General features: G+C 40.4%; 1 protein-coding gene across 2 annotated transcripts in view; it reads right to left on the reverse strand.

Moving 5' to 3' along the window:
• Positions 1–19,130, reverse strand: part of LOC122976363 (neuronal membrane glycoprotein M6-b-like) — a 42,634-nt gene that overhangs the window by 11,383 nt on the left and 12,121 nt on the right. Inside the window, exon 1 of one of the 2 annotated variants that reach the window (XM_044344809.1) lies at positions 16,567–16,755. The exons of the other annotated variant lie outside the window; for it this stretch is intronic. Within the exon in view, the coding sequence (XP_044200744.1) occupies positions 16,567–16,636 (70 nt within the window). The 5' untranslated portion in view covers positions 16,637–16,755. Of the gene's footprint in view, positions 1–16,566; positions 16,756–19,130 lie in introns of those variants that run through there. 2 annotated transcript variants of the gene reach the window in all.

The following is a 19,130-nucleotide window of genomic DNA, read 5'->3' on the forward strand; positions in this document are numbered from 1 at the left end:
CCCAGAAGTGAAGCCAAAATATCTCATCGCCCCCTGGTGGCTGGTTGCAGTACAGGTCATAAACCCATTAACCTCTACATGTCAGCGGATGGGATATGGGTCAAACTAAAAATCAAAGTACACGGTTGTCTGTCATTGTAGGTAGTTCTCCTCATGCTGATATACATTCAAGTGTTCATCTTTTTGATAAGTTTGCATTTAATAAGTTATTTGATGATATAAAAAGAGGTGTGGCTCTTTTTACACAGTCTATGTTGTGAGCTTGTTTAGCTAAACGCACAACTTTGCCTAAGTACAGACTCACCGGCTCACATGAAAAAATAGATTATTGTCTGCTGAATTAGTCAGTTTTACACTATTTCATAAAATGTAAGAACAAGATAAAAGATATTATTGAAGTTTAGTAATTTAAGAATTTGTTTCCACAAATTAAGATTATTTTAGCAGCTTTAAAATGTTTGAAACCTAAACTGTAGTCACCAGATTTTATTATCTACATAAAAAGTATATCTCAAAAGCTTGTCCGCATGGCGTCCAATCTCAAAACTCTAAATCAGTCTGAATACAAAATGTCCTAATCTATCATGTAAAGTTTCACTCTAATGAGAAATGTTTTGTTCTGTTCCCTCCATCGTTCCTGACCTCAATGTGGGGTCACGTGCCAGCACACATCAGAAATTCCTACAGTCCATGTCTGAGTGAATGAAAACCCAAAGTCATAAATCTAAGATGCAACGGCTGCCCTCCAAAGTGTGCAGCTGATGAAGACCCTGCGTTGCATAACGGAGCGGAGGCTCGTTGCATAATAGATCTAAATCCTATTAATGTTAATGAAGGAAGCGGGCTGATGGAGAGGTGGAGCTGATAAGGCTGGATGGCTCTAAAATCCTGAGCCGAGAAACAGGCCAGGCCTCGGGGGGTGAGGGGGGGCTGCAATGGAGTCACTGGTCGATACAATGATGACCAGGAGGCTGTTTAAAAGCTCCATCCTGCTATAAAAGGTCAGTCTCAACAGGTAATTTTGTATGTTAGTCTTACAGTCTTTTTTTTATATCTAGAGAAGAGAATAAAACCTGCCTGCTACATGTGATAATCCTGCTTTTTCAAGTGGCATTATCTTGACTTTGACTGCGACTCATTTCAAGGTAGATAGTGGTAGAAGGAGCCAAAATATGCATATTTTGATCGACTGTTTTAAGGAAAAAAGACTGCATGACTGATATTTAAGACTTTTCTTATTTCTGCTGTTAACTCTGTCTACTCTCTGGCTCCACGCAGCTTCACGGAAGAATTCACAGGTTCCTTTTAAACACTGAATGGGCCCCTCATCCGGTCCGCCTGTGGCTATGACTGTTTATCAGCGTCACTTTAAAAGTGCGCTAATGGGAAACAGACAGGCCGTAGTGGTCAGCTCAAGCTAGCCCTAATGGAAATCAATGGGCTATTCATTAGGGCAGAATTTAGGTGACACACCGAGGTCGGCCTATCGCTCTCGTTTTATACCTCGCTGCATCTCGCTACCTCCGTCTCTGCCTTTGCCCTGCTTGTCTTCTTCTATGCTCTCTTTTTGAAATATGACTACATGTCCATGCTGTACATACAGTGAGCCAGCTGGAGTTAATCACTGAGACAATATGTTACACTCCTGTTATGATGCTGTGTCATATATCTTGACAATCTCAGACCAAGGGCGATGCATCAGTTTGTGGGAACGTTTTAGCTTGCCAATATGAAAGAACAAAAGATTTGGGAATTTCTGTTTAATTTTGTCGAGCAACAGAACAGTGAATAATTTGACAGACAAGAGCTGCAATTAAGGATTAACATCCCCTGCTGTTCTCCTTCCAAAAGAGCTGCGTGATTGGGTGGAAAGGATGCAGGACAAAACTTGAAATTGTTCCCCTGCTTAAATTAGGATTTCAATTTGCGTCAATGGGTGACAGTTAAAGGAAAGACAGATAATAGATGCCTGTTCTTTTTGTTTTCTCTGCAGAGAGAGATAAATGAAGGGATGTAAAAAGGGATGAAGGCGAAATGAGAAGGAGAGACGGCATAGGCGAGGAGAGAGAAAAAGAGAAAAGCAGGAGGTGAATGGAGAGGAAGACAGAGCGCGAGATCGATGGAGAGCGAGCAGAGGAACAAAGGGAAGAGGAAAAGAGAGAAGAAGGTGAAGGCAAAAAAGGCAGAGCAGGCGAGGAAGAGCAGAGAAAAGAATGAGAGAAAGTATAAGCGAAAAAGCAGCTCTTGGCCCCAGGGCCGGCAAATAGCAGTTGCCATAGCAACGTGTTACCCACGACCCAGTTCAGCAGTAGTGTAGTGCTTCACAGCCGCTTTACTCTTCTCTGTCTCACACACACACATACACCGACTGTAGAGTGATGTAACCTAAATCAAAACCTAAAGATTGGTACTAAATGGTGACAACAGTCTGAAATTTGAACTGAAAATAACAAACATGCTCCAGGATGTAAAAGCAACTGAAGGAATGAGAAGAAAAATGTAAGCAGGGAGATGCAAATAAGCTCTAACCATATTCCTCTGCTCAGTTTTTGGGAAATAGGTCAAGAATAAATTGCATTATTTGACATTAAAGACAGAAGTAGAGACCTGCTTTCTTTTTTTTGCCTGAAGGTTGTTTTATTTCCAACACTGTCTTGCAGATATGTCAACTCTGCATTGACTTAAAGAAGATGAAAAGCAGAAATACACTGACATTTTATCACTTCAAGTTGATAAATGTTAGTTATTTACGCATCTAGCAGATACAGGGCAACATAAGCATTCAATTGGAGTAATGATCCAGGGACTTTAACAAATGTAAGCCCAATAGTCACCCTCCTTTTAGCTCTGTTTTTGGTCTCCACCACCGTCTGAGGGAAACATCTTTAGCTCTTAAGCTGCTCAATGCTCTGCTATGTTCACCAGCTAGTAGCTAACTTTGTCTATCTGTCGTTTGGTGCTGGGCAGGTAGCGTATAGTGGGTTTATCAGAACTTTTTCTCTGAAAACAGCAATGCTAATGAGAGCGGTGAGACTGAACCAAAACAGTAAAGTCTAGCTAAAGGAAGATAAATAGCTCAACTAGAGCTGAGGGGAATTACAGAATTGGGTCGTATTTCTTTCTGGATTCGTCTCTACTGAGCGATCCATTTTACATTGCACATGACCCTTTCATCCATTGTTGATATAAAATACAAAGTTTATAAAAAATATAAGCATAGCAGCTTTAGTTTTAGGTTAGAATCATCAAGATGTTCTTGCTTTTTCAACTGAAATCATTCTGTACTTGATATGTTTCCAAAGTGATTATGCAATTGTACTGACATTACACAACGTTACACAGCAGAGACAGTGCAGGCAGTTCGATTTGAAGGAAGCTGTGCAGACAAAGAAAATATGAAGAAAAACAAGGTCTTTGGAGAGTAATAATAAGAGTGGTGTTTGTGCAAGTTTCCCTCATGTTTATTCATCATTATTCCTGGATTTCTGCACAGCGGAGCAGTTTGTGATGTCCCAGATAATCCACACAGTCAATATAAAATTAATTTTCTCCCCCTTTTCCATTATCATCATCATTAAGTCTTTTTACTGGGCAAGAGAATATTTCAGGCTTTTCGACTAGATGAATGAGGCGCGGATGGAGACAGAACTTGTCACCAATTGCTGAGATCCTTTGTGATTGCGCTATGCTATGCTTCCTGTCAATCACCTCACACCCTTGACATGAAATGAGGAGTGTTCGCCATGATATAATCCCTCCAAAAAACACGTAACCTTATAAACTACATTGTCACATTGTCACAGGGTTTCAATTTATAGTTTTTGCATTTTAAAAAGAGCAAAAAACTGGCAACTTTAAAGAAATCTAAGTAGTTACAGGGTGCTTTGCAAGACAGTTGGGGTAAATAGAAGCTGAACATTTAATTAACAATTTCCACCTCATTAGCAGCGATCACCTGTCACCTCTATAAAAAAAATACTGCCTGAAATGATGTGCTTTATTTCTCTGGCAACATTGATTTCCTTGCTCTGATGCCTATAAAAAAGATTTTAATATAAACTGAGAGTAGAGAAGAGAGAGAAGATTTCATCGACTGTCCTGATAGTTAATGATTTGCTATAAACTGTACAACCCAGTGGCACAGCATGATTATCGCCAACTGTTAGTACGCACAGGGCATCTGCCAGGAATAACAGCATTAATAAAGCTTTGTGAATATTTCAGCGGGCCGGTCTGGTCTCTGCCTACGGCTGTATTCCAGTTTAGGAGTGCTGTATTCATTATGGGGCAATTTCCTCACAGTGCATTATGGGTAGATTCCCACATGAGTTGAGGAGGACCTCAGAGAGAGAGAGAGAGAGAGAGAGAGAGAGAGAGAGAGTGAGAGAGAGAGGAAAGGTGTGGGAAAGTGAAAGAGAGAGATATGTCTCTTCTGGTTGAGATGAAAAAGAAGCCCCATCTGTTTGATGGCAGCAGAAAACACACACACACACACACACACACACACACACACACACACACACACAAACTCATAAGCTCATAACTTCAGCTTGGGAGATTTCCATCTCTCCACTTGTATTGAGGGATATAGTGCCCCTCTGAGCTTTTATGAAACCCTTTTAAAAACCAAGAGGGAACATCAAGACCTGCATCGTCATGCAGTTAAAAATATGGCTGTTTCGCCTTAAAGCATATTTCTGGTTTATTACATCTTACTTTTTGTTGTTTTGGACATTTTTTCTAGCAGTTCTGACACCAAAGTAATTGCTTAGATCTCAGAACAAACAGCTACATCACCACAACAAGGTCCAATAGGGCCAGAAATGTGAGTGATCGGGTTTTAAAAAACAGTTTAGTCAGATGATCTGAACCGAAAGTGAGCAGACTCAAAATGTTGGAAATAATCCCTCATTGCACAAATTGTCAACGTTAAACCAGGAAGTCGATGCTGCAGCTAATGATTCATGTGATCAATTAAACTGCCAATTATGTTCTCATTTTGTCTAGAAATTGTCATAGAACAGTAAAACATTAAAACGCAATTTCCCAAAGTCTTCAAATTGCTTATTTTATCTGATTAACACAGTGTCTACACAGGCAGCGTAGTGAAAGGAGAGCAGCAGCAGCAGCAGCAGCAGCTTCTGTCCTCCATTAGTGTCTACACATGTTGCATTCAGGCACAACGCTGAGTGTAGGTCACCTGCATTTTGACAGTGCTCAGGGCCAAATCACTCTCCTCATACAACAGAATGAAATAGACTTGTGGTGTAAAAATATGGTTTCGTCCTCCTGTATAGACAAGTCTAACAATCTAAAATCTAAGAATAATATAGTAAACTTCATATAGATATGAAGAAAAGCAGAAAATCCTCACAATTGAGAAGCTGGAACCATAAAAAAATGACTTATACGGTTAATCCATTATCAAAATAGTTGCAGATACATTTTCTGTCAATCTATTAAATAAACTATTTATTCAGCTCTAACTGTAGGCATGTTCCTTTTGCCTTCCAGCTATGTGGTTTAAATTCTACTCGTGTTTCTTGTACCACGTTTTTGTTGCCGACAGCCGACGTTATTACTACCGATAGGAACAAAAATGAACCAAAGTCATAATAAAGTTGAATCGTCTTTCAAAAGCTGGCAATTTGTTGGCACAGGCTCAGCTACTGCATGTGATGATTCATCTTTTGCAGCACTCTATAGTATGCAAAGAAAACACTACAATATGCATTTTGTTCTATCATAATAAACATCTTGGTCTCCTTTCCTCATCTTGACACACATTCACCTGACAAACAGCACATTATCCAGGCGAAGGTTTTCACTAATCGGCTTGTTCGTGGCGTTGATCAAGAGGACACAATATGCTCCCTGCCAGGTAAGAGGATGATACCAGCGCCCATCCCCATTCTGAACTAGAAACCTTTTTGTTTCTCCTTTCCCCATCGTACATAACTGACCCTAATCTTCTATTTGTGATCTTCTGGTTATGCGGCATTATGGAGGCCACAAGGTCAGCATCTGGCCAGGGGTAATTGAGCTTGATGGACTGTACGGCCCTCAAATCCCGCTCTGCCGGGTGATCAATACTTTTATCCTGCTGATCTGCTGGATGTTGGGCTCGCTCTACTGTACCTTTCTCTCTTTCTGTGACCAATCTGGGCTAAACTCTAACAGCTGGGTGAGGGACTCAACTCCCAAGATACAACAAACACACCCTCCCACATAACGACAAAAAAAGATACAGATGGGGCACGAACGGGAGTGGAAACACACACATACGCAGAGAAACACACACAAATAGTTCATCCGGTGCACATTACAATCAGCTTGTTTGCATGTTGCAACTGAAACACTATATTTAGCACTGACTTTTCCAACTTCTACATGCCAATAACAAAAAATACAACAACACAGGAACTAATCAGTTAAGTATCCCATCACAAGCACATCAGGGAACATTAGCTACATTATGCTCATACTCTTGCTCTTAAAGACTCAAATATGAAATATTAATTAGTTCTCTGGGTGAGTTAAGGTGCTTTTGCTTGTTTGGTGTCCCGTGCTGTGAACTGAGATGCAGCTGGAGTGCCTTCACATTCACGAGCAGCCTGGAAGAAAGAGCACAGCGTAACACACTTCTTATGTTCCCTGTTGTAGTCCATCAGGATCAACCACGGATACGGTAGATTTGCAAGTCAGATCAAGATTAAATACTGAATTTTGAAAAACTGAAAGATTTTAAATGGATATGCACGCCTTCATATGTACTGTAAATGTGTTTTTAAATGTATAATCCAACTGCCAACAGAGCTAAAACTGGTATATGAGGGTTTCTTTCTGATCTGGATCAAACATACATTAGTTAAGAAGTTTTTCAGTGTTTCTTTCACTGTTTTCACATGGAGACATAACACAGGTTTTCAGCAGATTCCACAGAAACAAGTGGGAAACATTAGGAACGAACAAGAGGCTCAAACAGCTCAGAGATGACCAAAACAAAAGTAAAAACCCATCAATGTTCAGTAGGGTATGAAATATGGAAGACCATTTCTGCCATGAAAAAAAAAACTGTTTAAAAGTTTTGACTTGTTAAGTCAAATGTACAAGACAGTGGTTGAAAATGATGAGACATTAAGTCAAAATTTTGACTTACTAAGTCAGAATTATAAGATTATAAAGTAAAAATAATGAATTTTTGTTGTGACAGAAGTTGGCTTCCGTATATGAAATGAGGCGCTTAAGATATTAACATTTAGAAAATTCTGGTTTATCTTCAGGCAGTCTGGAGTATATTATCACACAATATGATGCAAGAAAGCTGTATTTGTTTCCTTGAGGGCTACTTCGCATAATGAGGCAAACACAATTAACAGCAACATTAAAGGAGTTTATTCAAAATTGCTTGGCTTTAGGGTGCAGTGACTTGATCTAAACAGAGATGGCAGAAAGTCCACTGACCGCCTACGCAGTGTGAAAACTCACTTAACAGCTCTTTTGTCTCTAATCTCCTCTTCAGAAGCACGATCACCTGTCCAGTGCTGCCGTCAGCCGGCTCACCGGAGTGGAGTATACGCTATTAGTTTGAGTCTTGTTCCACCAAAATGTAAAATGGCCCCTCTGGCCAGAAGTGAATGGCTCAGCGGTTACGCAACCAACTTGGCTAATGTCACTTTCCCTGAGATGTCAAAGAAGTCGGTGGCCCTCCGCTGGCCCCATCGCCTCCGCCCCCTCCCTGCCCCTGATGTGATTATGGAGATTCACTTTCCAGCAGCCTCTGGGGCTTGCTGAAAATTGTGTGTGTGGTTGGCACAAGGGTCCAACTGAGCGTGAACTCTGAAATATGAGTTACTGCAGAGAGTCTCATTTACTGTATGACTGAAGCACTTTCTGTGAAGGCAGACTTTACATAGTTAGGTCAGTTTAGGGTCTGGTTATTCAGAAAATGGAGAATAACATATAAATACCAATAAAAATAGAACAAAAACACTTCTTGAGCTTTTGGTCTATCTTCTTGAGTATGACAGTAGGGGTCAAACACCAAAAATCAAAGCTCACATTATAAAAATCCAACTGAGAACAGTTTTATTAACCCAAAGATGGACCAAAACAAAGCCAGGTCTGAAACAAAGACCCAGAGTGACCTACACATTATTCAGGCTCAGACATTTATCGATGTCATCCATGGCTAATGATGACGAGTGCTAATCGGCATCAGGCGTTTTATGGGCTATGGATGGGAGGAGCAGATTGGGCATCAGTGGGTGATGGAGGAAGGCCAGAGGAGGTTGGCATCTCTCAGGAACAAGGCATGCTGTGCCAACCTGTCAACACAGCTATTCATATACCCACTGCAGACTGGAGTTCAAACATAGATGTATTGATCTACTGTTTTGTGGAAGCTTGTAACTGAGTGCATTTGTTCTCCCCAATTTATGTAATCTGATGCTTCTCATTAGGGCTGCAACTAACTATTAGGCTACTTTCATTATCAATTAACATATTAATTATGTTTTTGATTAATCGCTCAAGATAATAGTGACAATTTCAAAGCCCAAGGTGGTTTGCAAATGTCCTGTTTTGTCCGACCAACAGTCAAAAAGTTATTCAATTTACAATAGAAATGGAAAAGCAGCCAATCCTCACATTTGGAGCTGAAACTAATGAACAATCAGGCATTTTTACGTCATTAATGACGAAGTAACACATTGTTAGAAAATGCTGGGTAACTTAAGATGTTGTGGCTAATGTTAGCAAATGTTACAAACTTTAGATAAAATGTTAAACTTAAGATGTTGTGGCTAATGTTAAGAAATGGCAGCGTATATGGTGGCTAATGTTTACTTTCATGACTCTAACTGTGCTACTGTTACACAATATTTAACCATATACTATTTTCCTGTAATGCAAATACATGTCAATCATCTAATGATTTCTGCTTCACTACTTTCATGTTAAAATTCAAAAACTGATTTTTCTCTTATATTGTTTTCATCTTTTCATCTGTAAGTACAATTCCACCTTCATCTTATGCAGACAACACATTTAGCCACATTGCTACAACATGTTTTTGAAGTGAACAATACAAAAATACTCTTTCTTTTATAAATGTCTTTTTTATACACAATGAATGTGCAGTTGCTTTTTAAGGTAAGCACCAAAAAAGCTACTTTTAAGGGATTTTCCCCAGCGCTGCCAGCTTTTATGCCGACAAGAAATTGCAACAAGACGCACTCACTAAATGCTGCCTTGTTTCCTGTACGTACAAGAAGAGAAAGCACATTTAAATATAAATGCGACCACAGTGTGGGGACTTAGAGTGCTGAATATGAACACAACGGCGTACCACACAGTCTCGCCCACATGTGTGCACACAAAAATAGAGCTTTTCCTTCAGTGCAAGCACAGACATTCCCCTCAACCACTCCTGGTCATTGACACGTTAACAAATACAAGCGCACAAACCAACACTACACACACACACACACACACACACACACACACACACACACACATATATATCCAGATGGAGGCTGACAGCATGCTTTGGGCAAATGGCTTCAAATGAGGAACACATGAGCCTCTCCCTGTGTGATGGCTTTCACATGCTCCCACAACCTCACACACCTCCGGGGCGAGAGGAGGATAGGCGATGGGTGTGTGCATGAGTGTGTGTATGCATGTAGGAAGGAGATAAGAAGGAGAATTAGGACAAAAGAAAGAGAAGAAGAGACAGAAGAAGGCAAAAAAAGTAGTTTACTGACAATCTGGACAGTAAAGATTTGTGACCACACAGGGACAGAAGTTTTTAGAGACGCAAGTACAGAATCATGAGTCAATATTTTGAGCAAAGAATGGGATTTCCTTTCAGCTCTTTTTGATTCCTTGCATGCAAACTGAGAGCACAATACACGTATTCAATTTGAACCAGTCTATTTCCAAGTGTGGTCTGTTTTTTCATTTGTCTGAGACACTTTATCTCAGAAGACATGGCGATAACAGACAGATAACGATCATATACTGTTGAAGTCTGGCTCAAAAAAACAAGCTACAGATGAACAGAAAGCAAGGTGCAGAGTATGCACCAAATCAGTTCCTCTTTGATGACTGTTTCAATTTGATTAGTGCTCACTAAGTATTTTTGTCACTGAGAAACTAATTTGTGGTCTCATTTTGAGTATTAGCTGATGAAGATGCAGCTGCACTCAATAAATCTTTTTTTGGAGCATCAGTTAAGTGTGTGGGAGCGTTTTCTTCTTGATATCGTCATTGACAAACTGCCATAAAGATATGGAGCGAGAGCCTAAGCCTACATATGAGAGGTGGTTATTTGTAAGAAAGTCAAGTAGACGGATGCCAATAAAAGCAAATCTTTGCAATAGAATGTGTGTGGTGGTGTGTGTGTGTGTGAAAGAGAGAGAAGCAGCAGCAGTACAATAAAAGTCCATAATGCCAGAAAATGTGCGAATTGGCTGCTATTGGGAAGATTTTTAAAATACCAAGGAAATTTCAAGGCTTGCATTTGTGTTTGCATTGAGCCAGCAGGTGCCAGCAATCAACCAGGTAATAAACAAAGTTGAACATTATATGATATAAAAGGTGTAAACTACAGCAAAAGACTTTAAATATGGTGGCTAATGTTTGCTAATATTAAATATATCTTCTTTTAATATAGGTCAGATTAGACAAGCCATTCAAAATCTATTTTCATCAGTTTTTTGTACGAGCATAAAGGCAAGAGAGGGAAGTATCTTGATATTGCACAATAATTTGCCGTTAGCCAAGCTAGTTTTCTGCCCTAAAGTTATTACACACATACTCTAATTCTCTCTCATTCCTTAAAGAGTGTGTAGAGGAAGCTTCTTAGGATTTGTGTGTGTGGCAGCAGTGATTTGCTTTGCCTTGTAAAGTGGATTACGAGGCAGAATAACACTGAACACTGAGGCAAGACGTTCATTCAAAAAAGAGGAAGTCACTACTGGCCATTTTCTAATATACACTGGCTGTTTTTTTATCATTCAGCACATATTTGAATATTGTACTACTAATGCATAATATCACAGCTATGAAATTAAGAAATAAGTGGTCAAAGGAGGAATTCAGTTAAACCGGTGCTACTATCCTGGAAGTCTGACTTTTTAAAAAAAATCACCTTTTCAACAGCAGCAATGATTGATGAAGGATTAAAATGTTTTATGTGACGTGAAACATGTAATGCTTGATCTACTGTAAGGTCAAGAAAGAGCAGGAAAGGGAATCTGTCCAATATTTATCAGCATCACAAACTAAATGTCAGCACCAGCAGGGAGAACAGTCCAGCTCCTCTGTCGACTCACCCGACTGATGATCATCAAACAGGGGCTGGCCTTTAGATTCAGGGCCACAACCTGGGCTCAGCTGGACTGTATTCCTGAGGCTTTTTTTTCTCAAATGACCCCTATCCCCTTGCAAAAAAATGGTCTGTTCCTGGCTTGTGTGACACTGGAAAGCCACCATTTACTCATCTTGTGACATTGTCACACATTGGAGGTTTTGCCAAGGTGAGTGCAGGGCTGCAACTAATGATTATGTTCATATTTTCTTGATTAATTGGGTCTAATTACAATTTTCAAGAGCCCAAGGTGACATCCTCAGTCTGCTTATTATCATAGAAATCGAAGAAAAGAAGCAAATATTCAAATTTTCAAGCATTTTTACTTAAAAAATGACTTCAAAATTGTTGCCTATTATTCATCTGTCAGTTGACTAATCCAGTAGTCCACAACCTTTTTGGTTTGTGACCCCTTAAAACAAAGGTATGTCCACTTGCAACCCCTTGTTCAAAAGTACATAGAGGGACTTTTCTGTTACAGATTGTTTTTCGTTTTCAGAGGCCTGAAGAGGTAAAAGTATCTAGTAGTTCACAAAAAAGAGCAAAAACTAGAAAAATAACAGAAAATGCCTGATTTTTTGTATCTTATTTTATATCTTATCCATTAAATCATCCTGTGATTGTCCCGAGAGGTTGGGTACCTACAGTAATTGATTAATCGACTAATCTTTTCAGCTTTATGTGAGTGATGGCAATAAAATCAATGGAATTACTCTGAAATTTTTGCTCTGGTGAAGATGGGATAATTAAAAAAACCTTAAAAGGGGTTATTATGAAAAAGGACAGAATTGCTTTTTAATTCACTTTTTATAAATTATGAGCCGATTCTTAAATAATCAAATGCATATCTCAAGTTCTGTCAAGGTATGCGCACATGTAAGAAGCAAAAAACTAAGTCTGTTTTCTTGGAAGCAACTACACAGAGTCGAGTCTAATGGGGAAACTTCATGCGTAAAAAGCACCGACAATAAATTGGAGACTAGCACTTTACTTTTAACCGTGACCTGTTTGAACACTCTCAATCTACAAGTCACTGCTGGAATGTGAATGTGACATGAAGCGATGGACTCCAGTGGTTTTATGGAGACATTTTGGAGACAAATGCAGATTAAAAAGAGAAGTAGAAGGTGATAACTTCAGCATATGATCTTAAACTCCCACTCTGCTCAGGTCAAATGTCACTGATTAAAAAAAAAACAACAAAACTTCAAAGACTGATTAAAAGGATGTCTCTTTTGTGCTTCAGAGGCCGCTCTGCCCTTCCATGCAGAAAATTCAACAAAACCTGCACCCCTCCAGACAATGATGTAATCTCTTACGGTTCTGATCTGAACATCATAACCAAGGACGGGGAGCCAGCGTTGCGTTATGTAAGAGCGGGCACATGCACACACGCAGGGAAGGAAGGTGTGTGTTACAACAAAAGAGGAGACACATTAACTTGCACTTTGAAATAGTCCAAGCCGCTTTAGGGAGCCGCATTAAAGGTAAAACTATAAATGTCACATGGGAGGTGCTTTCTTTTCTCTAATCAAACTGTCTCATACTAATGAAATCTGATATACTCGTACCTCAGAGAGTGTAGCTGATGTCTCGTTATCCGCGTCCTGAGTACAGTGTAGCCTACATCTATAGACGTACAGATCAGAGATTATAGGAAGCAATCAAGCAAAAAAGATCAATCCATACACACAAAACACCGCCCCATTCTCCCGGATTATGAACCATGCCTGTACTGTGCTCATTTTTCAGTTTGTAATTACTCTCAGCTCAATGTCATGCAGAGACGCTACAGAGAGATGCAACAGCGGTCTCCTGACTCCAGCTTTCATATCGAACGCATAGACGTCAACCTGTTTCTTTTAAGGTAGAATAAACACAATATAGCCTGATAGTGCAGTGTTTTTGAGGGTGATAGTGATATTTTTATGAAGTTTAATAAATCTGATAACATTAACACATAAAACCATACCATACAGATCTGTTAATTTTGGTTATTAAAGAATTAGGACCAATATATATACTGAACAGGGCATTTTACAGTTGAAAAATGTCTTTATGGAGGACGACCTATGTTTTGAGACACTGTTTAAATTACACCAAACATATCTTTGCCATTTTTCTGCTGCAGTATCTTGTTACTTATCCGCTGACATAATACCAATACTGATATACCTGTAATAATTTAGTCACAGTTATATCGCAAATATACTACACTGAAATGTGCATGATACTTTATTTTATGTGAGATATAAACTTCTGACTTGACTTTAAGCATTTAAATGGGGGCAGATGTGGCTCAAGAGGTAGAAAGTGTGTGTGTGTGTGTGTGAATGAGCATTAGATACTCCTCCTGATGATCAGATTGGCACATTGCATGGCAGCCTCTGCCATCAGTGTATGAATGTGTGTGTGAATGGGTGAATGTTGGCACATAGTGTAAAGCGCTTTGAGTGGTCGGAAGACTAGAAAAGCGCTACATAAATGCAGCACGTTTAAATATTCATGACCTGATTTGTGTCTCCAGACTGCTTCTAAAACTGAACCTGTCCCTGTCAGATACAGTATGTTACAGGAAACACAAGACGATCTATCACATCATGCACCTTGGAGTGATGATTTTATAAGAATTGGAAGTATTTATTCCAAAACTACATTTGCTTTCTGAAACAGAAACGTGTCATAGTGAAGCTGAAGAGGCAACGCTGGCACACACCGACACAAGCTTCTTACATGACAGCTCTCGCCTTCTTGCCCCCACTGTAAATCTTCAGCTTCTTAACGGACGCTACAAGCTTATGGTTACATTCCAGATGTCAACCGCACACACAAATGATTACACCAACAAATAGGCCATCCTCCACTCCGGTCTATTTTGGTATGTTGGTGTGGGTGGACTCAGTTGCGCAACATCACACCTGGAGCACAAGAGTCCAGGCTGCAGAGGTTGAACTGGGTGATAATTTTATGGCGTCCACATAAAATGGTGATTCAAGTGATTCAGACGGTTTATAGCTCGCTATAAATATGGCTGCCCTCCTGTTCAACTATCCTGAGGGTCCTCAAACGGCCTCGCCCAAGTGAAGTTGCGGGTATGGCCTCTCATTGGACGCTGGCCCATGCGTAGCAGCATGCCTCCGGAGAGGATGATGTAATGTCTTTTTAAAACATCACCGTTGAGGGACACCCCACTCTTCTCCACCTTACGTCATAGCTGAGAAAAGAGAGACCGTGACCCAGCAATATCACTGTGGCAGGGTCCAAGTAGTGCTGCAAGAACTACACATGATATATTACTGCTTTTTAAAAAAAAGATTAAGTCTCAAAGTCTGGCTAAGAACTATAAATCCAGGGCCGTAAAAGACGTCAGCCTCTCAACAGTCGCAACAGCATCAACTTTGAACTCTTTGGCTGATAATTAACTTGCAAAATAGTAACATTTTATGCAATTTTGTAACCCTTTTGCTAAAAATCTGAATATTTGCTTCCAAAATTTGAACACTGGATGCCATCTTGTAACTCTGAAGTTAAAAGTCGTACTATTTTTCTTCAAAATAGTAACATTTTCTGCTGTTTTACAGGGCTTCATGACATTTCATACCAGTTAGTATTGCTGAAGCAAAAAATCTCAATATTTGTCTTCAAAATTGTAACATTTCGTGTCATTTTGTAACACTGAAGCTAAAAATCACTTTAAAAATCTATCTTTTCAAACACAAACCCTTCATTTTAACACATTGGTGCACATGAAACTGGGGGAAGACCTGCAGAAATTAAAGAAAAAAGCAGGAGAGAGTCTGGATGTTGCTGTTAGGTCAGTGTGTGTAAAAACCTTCAGGCCCACAAGCTCTGACTGGTATCAACTATCCTGCTCTCTGTAGCCAGCAGGGCAAAAAGGCATCACACTGCCTCTGACTCAACTGCACTGATTTGTAAATAAAAAAAGGATGAACTCCCCCAATCATGATCGTGTATCTTTAATTCTTTGCATCCCATCCATCATGATGTGTACACTAAGTAAGCCTGCCATCACTGACTTATATCACTAACATCACTGCTGTCTCCACACTGAAGGATGTGATTTTACTACCAAACCACAACGAAAACAAATCAGTCACATCCACTCTGTATGGGCGTTGAGTCCTCCAACGCACAAAGACACACCTACACTGTTCCAACACACAGAATCAGTGTGAGCAGTGGAGCAGCAACAGTTTGGTTTCATTTCGGTTGGAAAAATGTCTATTTTATGTCATAATTGATTTGCATAACAACAGTGTTTTGTATTTGAATTTATTTTGCGTGCACAATGCACCTGACACTCGGCATTTAATGGTTTAAAGAGCGTTTTTTATGCCCTCAAATGGATGCTGTAAGATTTAACAGATGCGTATCGCGGAGATTCATTTTTTTATGAAGCCAAAAATTAATTGTGTGCACTGTTTAGACGCTTCATTATCAGCTGTGAGCGGTGGGCTTATAACTGATAGACACAGCCATCCCTCTGCGTCAAGTGCGCCGCTGCTCGCGTCTTTTGCAGCCTCCTGCTCGACTAATGGACCTGATTACTGCGGTCATACCAAACACAGGCTTCATATATCGCATCGCCGTCGACTAATCACGCTTTTCACACACATCAGACACTGAGCCTCTGTGTGTGTGTGGATGGTGGGGGGGAGGGGGAGGGGGGGGGGATCGCCGATAATAATCGAAGCGTCTGCGGCGGGAAGATCATCCACACCTGACGGGGGAAACAATGCAGGGCGCAGCGCACAGCCTTGTGTTTATCAGCCGCTCATTAGTGCAGCAATAAGCTCATAATAGTGCAGCAATGCAAAAACAAATTGGCATTTATATGCTCCATAAAACCAGACCGTGCGTCTTCCACAACCCGCCCACCCTCTTTCTCCTCCATCAGCCTCCAAATCCCTTTGAAGGCGCAAAATAACACGGAAAAAAAAAATCGGGTTTGTGGTGGGAATAATCTCGATCATCTGCAGCAGAGATAGAGACCGTCGTCGCTTTCCACATCGGTGAGAGCCCACAAGAGAAAGGCACCGCTATTGTGTCGCACACAAGCACAAGAGAAAGCCATTGCAAGTAGGTTAAACCGCTCAGGCTGGCGCAGACGCAAATGTCTCCAAAGAATATACAGGAAAAACGCGCAAATGTCAGCGGTTGATTAAGCGTACCTTTGCTCTCCTGTCCCTCGTCTTGAGTCTCCTCCGCGTTGGACTCCATGGCCGGCTTTGTCCCATCCATTATTTTAAGGAATTATAGTCTCCTTGTGGCACTTGTACCTTACAGTGTGTGGATGCTGGAGCCTGTCCCGGTGCCTTGATGCTCTCTCTCTCTCTCTCTCTCTCTCTCTCTCTCTCGCCTCGTACACACCCTCCCTCTTTCTCTCCCTCTCCCCCCTCTCTCTCTTTCTCTCTGTTACAGCTTAGCACCGTCTCTCTCTCTCTCTCTCTCTCTCTCTCTCTGTACACATATGTATATATATATATATAAATATATATATTAACAATCCAGTTTCAAGAGGCACAGGCAGCTGTCAGATTGGATTTATTTCGCTTAGTGGCCCCCAAAAGATGCCAGATAACGCTTTTGGCCCCGAAAATCACTGTGGAGAAAATGGTGCTGATGGTTAAATATCTCTCCCGAGGGTCTATCTTTCTCTTATTAACTTAAGAACCTCATTAAATGTCATTTTATGTCCTTCCTCTGTCTGCGGCTTTTGCAGGTTGACGCTGCTTCGGTGAAGCAGAGGAGGATGTAAGGGTGAAATGATGGGAAGGAGATGTAAATATGCAAACTCATGGGTAACCATGCATGCATGAATACACAAACACACACACACACACACACACACACACACACACACACACATACACACACATACACACACAGCCACAATCGTACACTCACCACCCCCTCTCCATCTGGTGAGCTGAGAGAGAGAGAGAGAGAGAGAGAGAGAGAGAGAGAGAGAGAGAGAGAGTTGGGGAGGGAGGGAGAGAGAAAAAGAAGAAGATCCAGTGTGTAAGATAAAAGTGAGAATGTGGGTGAGAGGCGGGGGAAGTACTGATTGTGGTTTTTAGTCTTCACAAATAAATCTGAGAATGGAAAATATCAACACCCATCATAGTTCATTTAACACTTTAAGATATCTTTAAGCAGCCAGCAGCTCTGCAATCACTAGTCAACTCCTTCTAATTAACCCTGGACTAAAGATGACCTTAAAGTCAGAGCAGGTCTGTGAGCCTTTTTAGAGAAAAAGTCATTCATCTGTCTTGTTTATAATTTTCTTTCCATTTTCATTTTTATTGTATTCTTGTATATATTTCTTGTGCAATTATCTATTATGCTAATATATGTTTGTCCCATTCTGTGTGAACAGTGTAAAATGATCAAAAAACAAAAAACAAAAAGTTGGTCAAAAAGAAAAAAATGGTTTCAGCTTCTCAAATATGACGACTTGCTGCTTTTCTCAGTTTTATATCATATATCTGAATATTGTTGAGTGTTGGACTGAGAACTTGTGATTGACATTCTAACTATTTTCTGATGATTTATAGACTAACCACATAATAAAAAAACCAAAAAAACTTTAAAACGAATCAATAATGAAAATAATCCTTAGCTGCAGCGTTAATATTTCTCATCCTGGAGTAAAGAGGACAAACACACATAAAGAGGTCCTACACGTTGTCATTAAACTCTTATTATAGCTGAAAAACATCCTGTGTTAGCTTTCCTTAGCTTCTTAATTTGGAAAAACAGCTTTACTTAAATTGATTTTGAACTTTGATTGGATCACACTTGACCAATCAGAGCTTCTTAACCAGTAAACAGCCATGTGGCTGGCGTTACTTAAGAGGGGATTCTTTGTTTGCCTCCGAGGACACTGATTGGCTGAGTGCAGGGGTCCCATAATCCAATGAGAAAGCAAACAAGCAAGGTGAGTCCCTGAACCCGCAGAAAAGTGGGTGTGCTTCTTGAGAGAAGGCAGGCAGGGGAGGGAGGGGGGGGTGGCTGGTTTCATCATTCACCCCATTTTCTAATAATAAACACATCCTGAAACAATGGGACGCCATCTGTCCTGAATCCTCTTAAATACGGTTTTAATTCAGGCCCACGTGGCACTGTTTCAGACAAAGCTCAGCCCACACAACAATCCAGGAACCCCCCCCCCCCCCCCCCCCACACACACACACTCACCCCCCACACTGCAGACACTGACCCCACCAACCCCTGATTTGTTCGTCCCACAAAACATCCCCCGACATCAGACACCAGAACAGCCAACATGACATATATGACATTTAGTGGCTGCATTCACCCAGAGGGCTGAAATTAACACCCACTATGCACCATATGCTGGTAAATCCTCACATTGACTTTTTGACATTTGTATGGCTCTTTGATACTGAGCCATGAGGGAACCTGATGTACTGCATGAATGAAAAACAGTTTAAAGTCTATGAGCCATCACTGAGGATTTGGTGACCCAAAAGCAGACTTAGTTTTGGTTGGTGAGAATGATTATTTCTCTGTATATCTTTATATCAGAGCCAAAATATTAGTTGTAGCAACCATATAAGAAACTTGTGTTTCATTAAGGTTGCAACTAACAATTACTTTGATTGTTAATCTGATTTATTGATTGATTTTCTGGTCCATAAAATGTAAAAAAAAAAAAATGTGGAAAAATGCCCATCACAGTTTCCTTACAGCTAAGACGATATATTTTGTC

This window comes from Thunnus albacares, chromosome 24 (assembly GCF_914725855.1).
Source record: "Thunnus albacares chromosome 24, fThuAlb1.1, whole genome shotgun sequence".
Classification (NCBI taxonomy): domain Eukaryota; kingdom Metazoa; phylum Chordata; class Actinopteri; order Scombriformes; family Scombridae; genus Thunnus; species Thunnus albacares.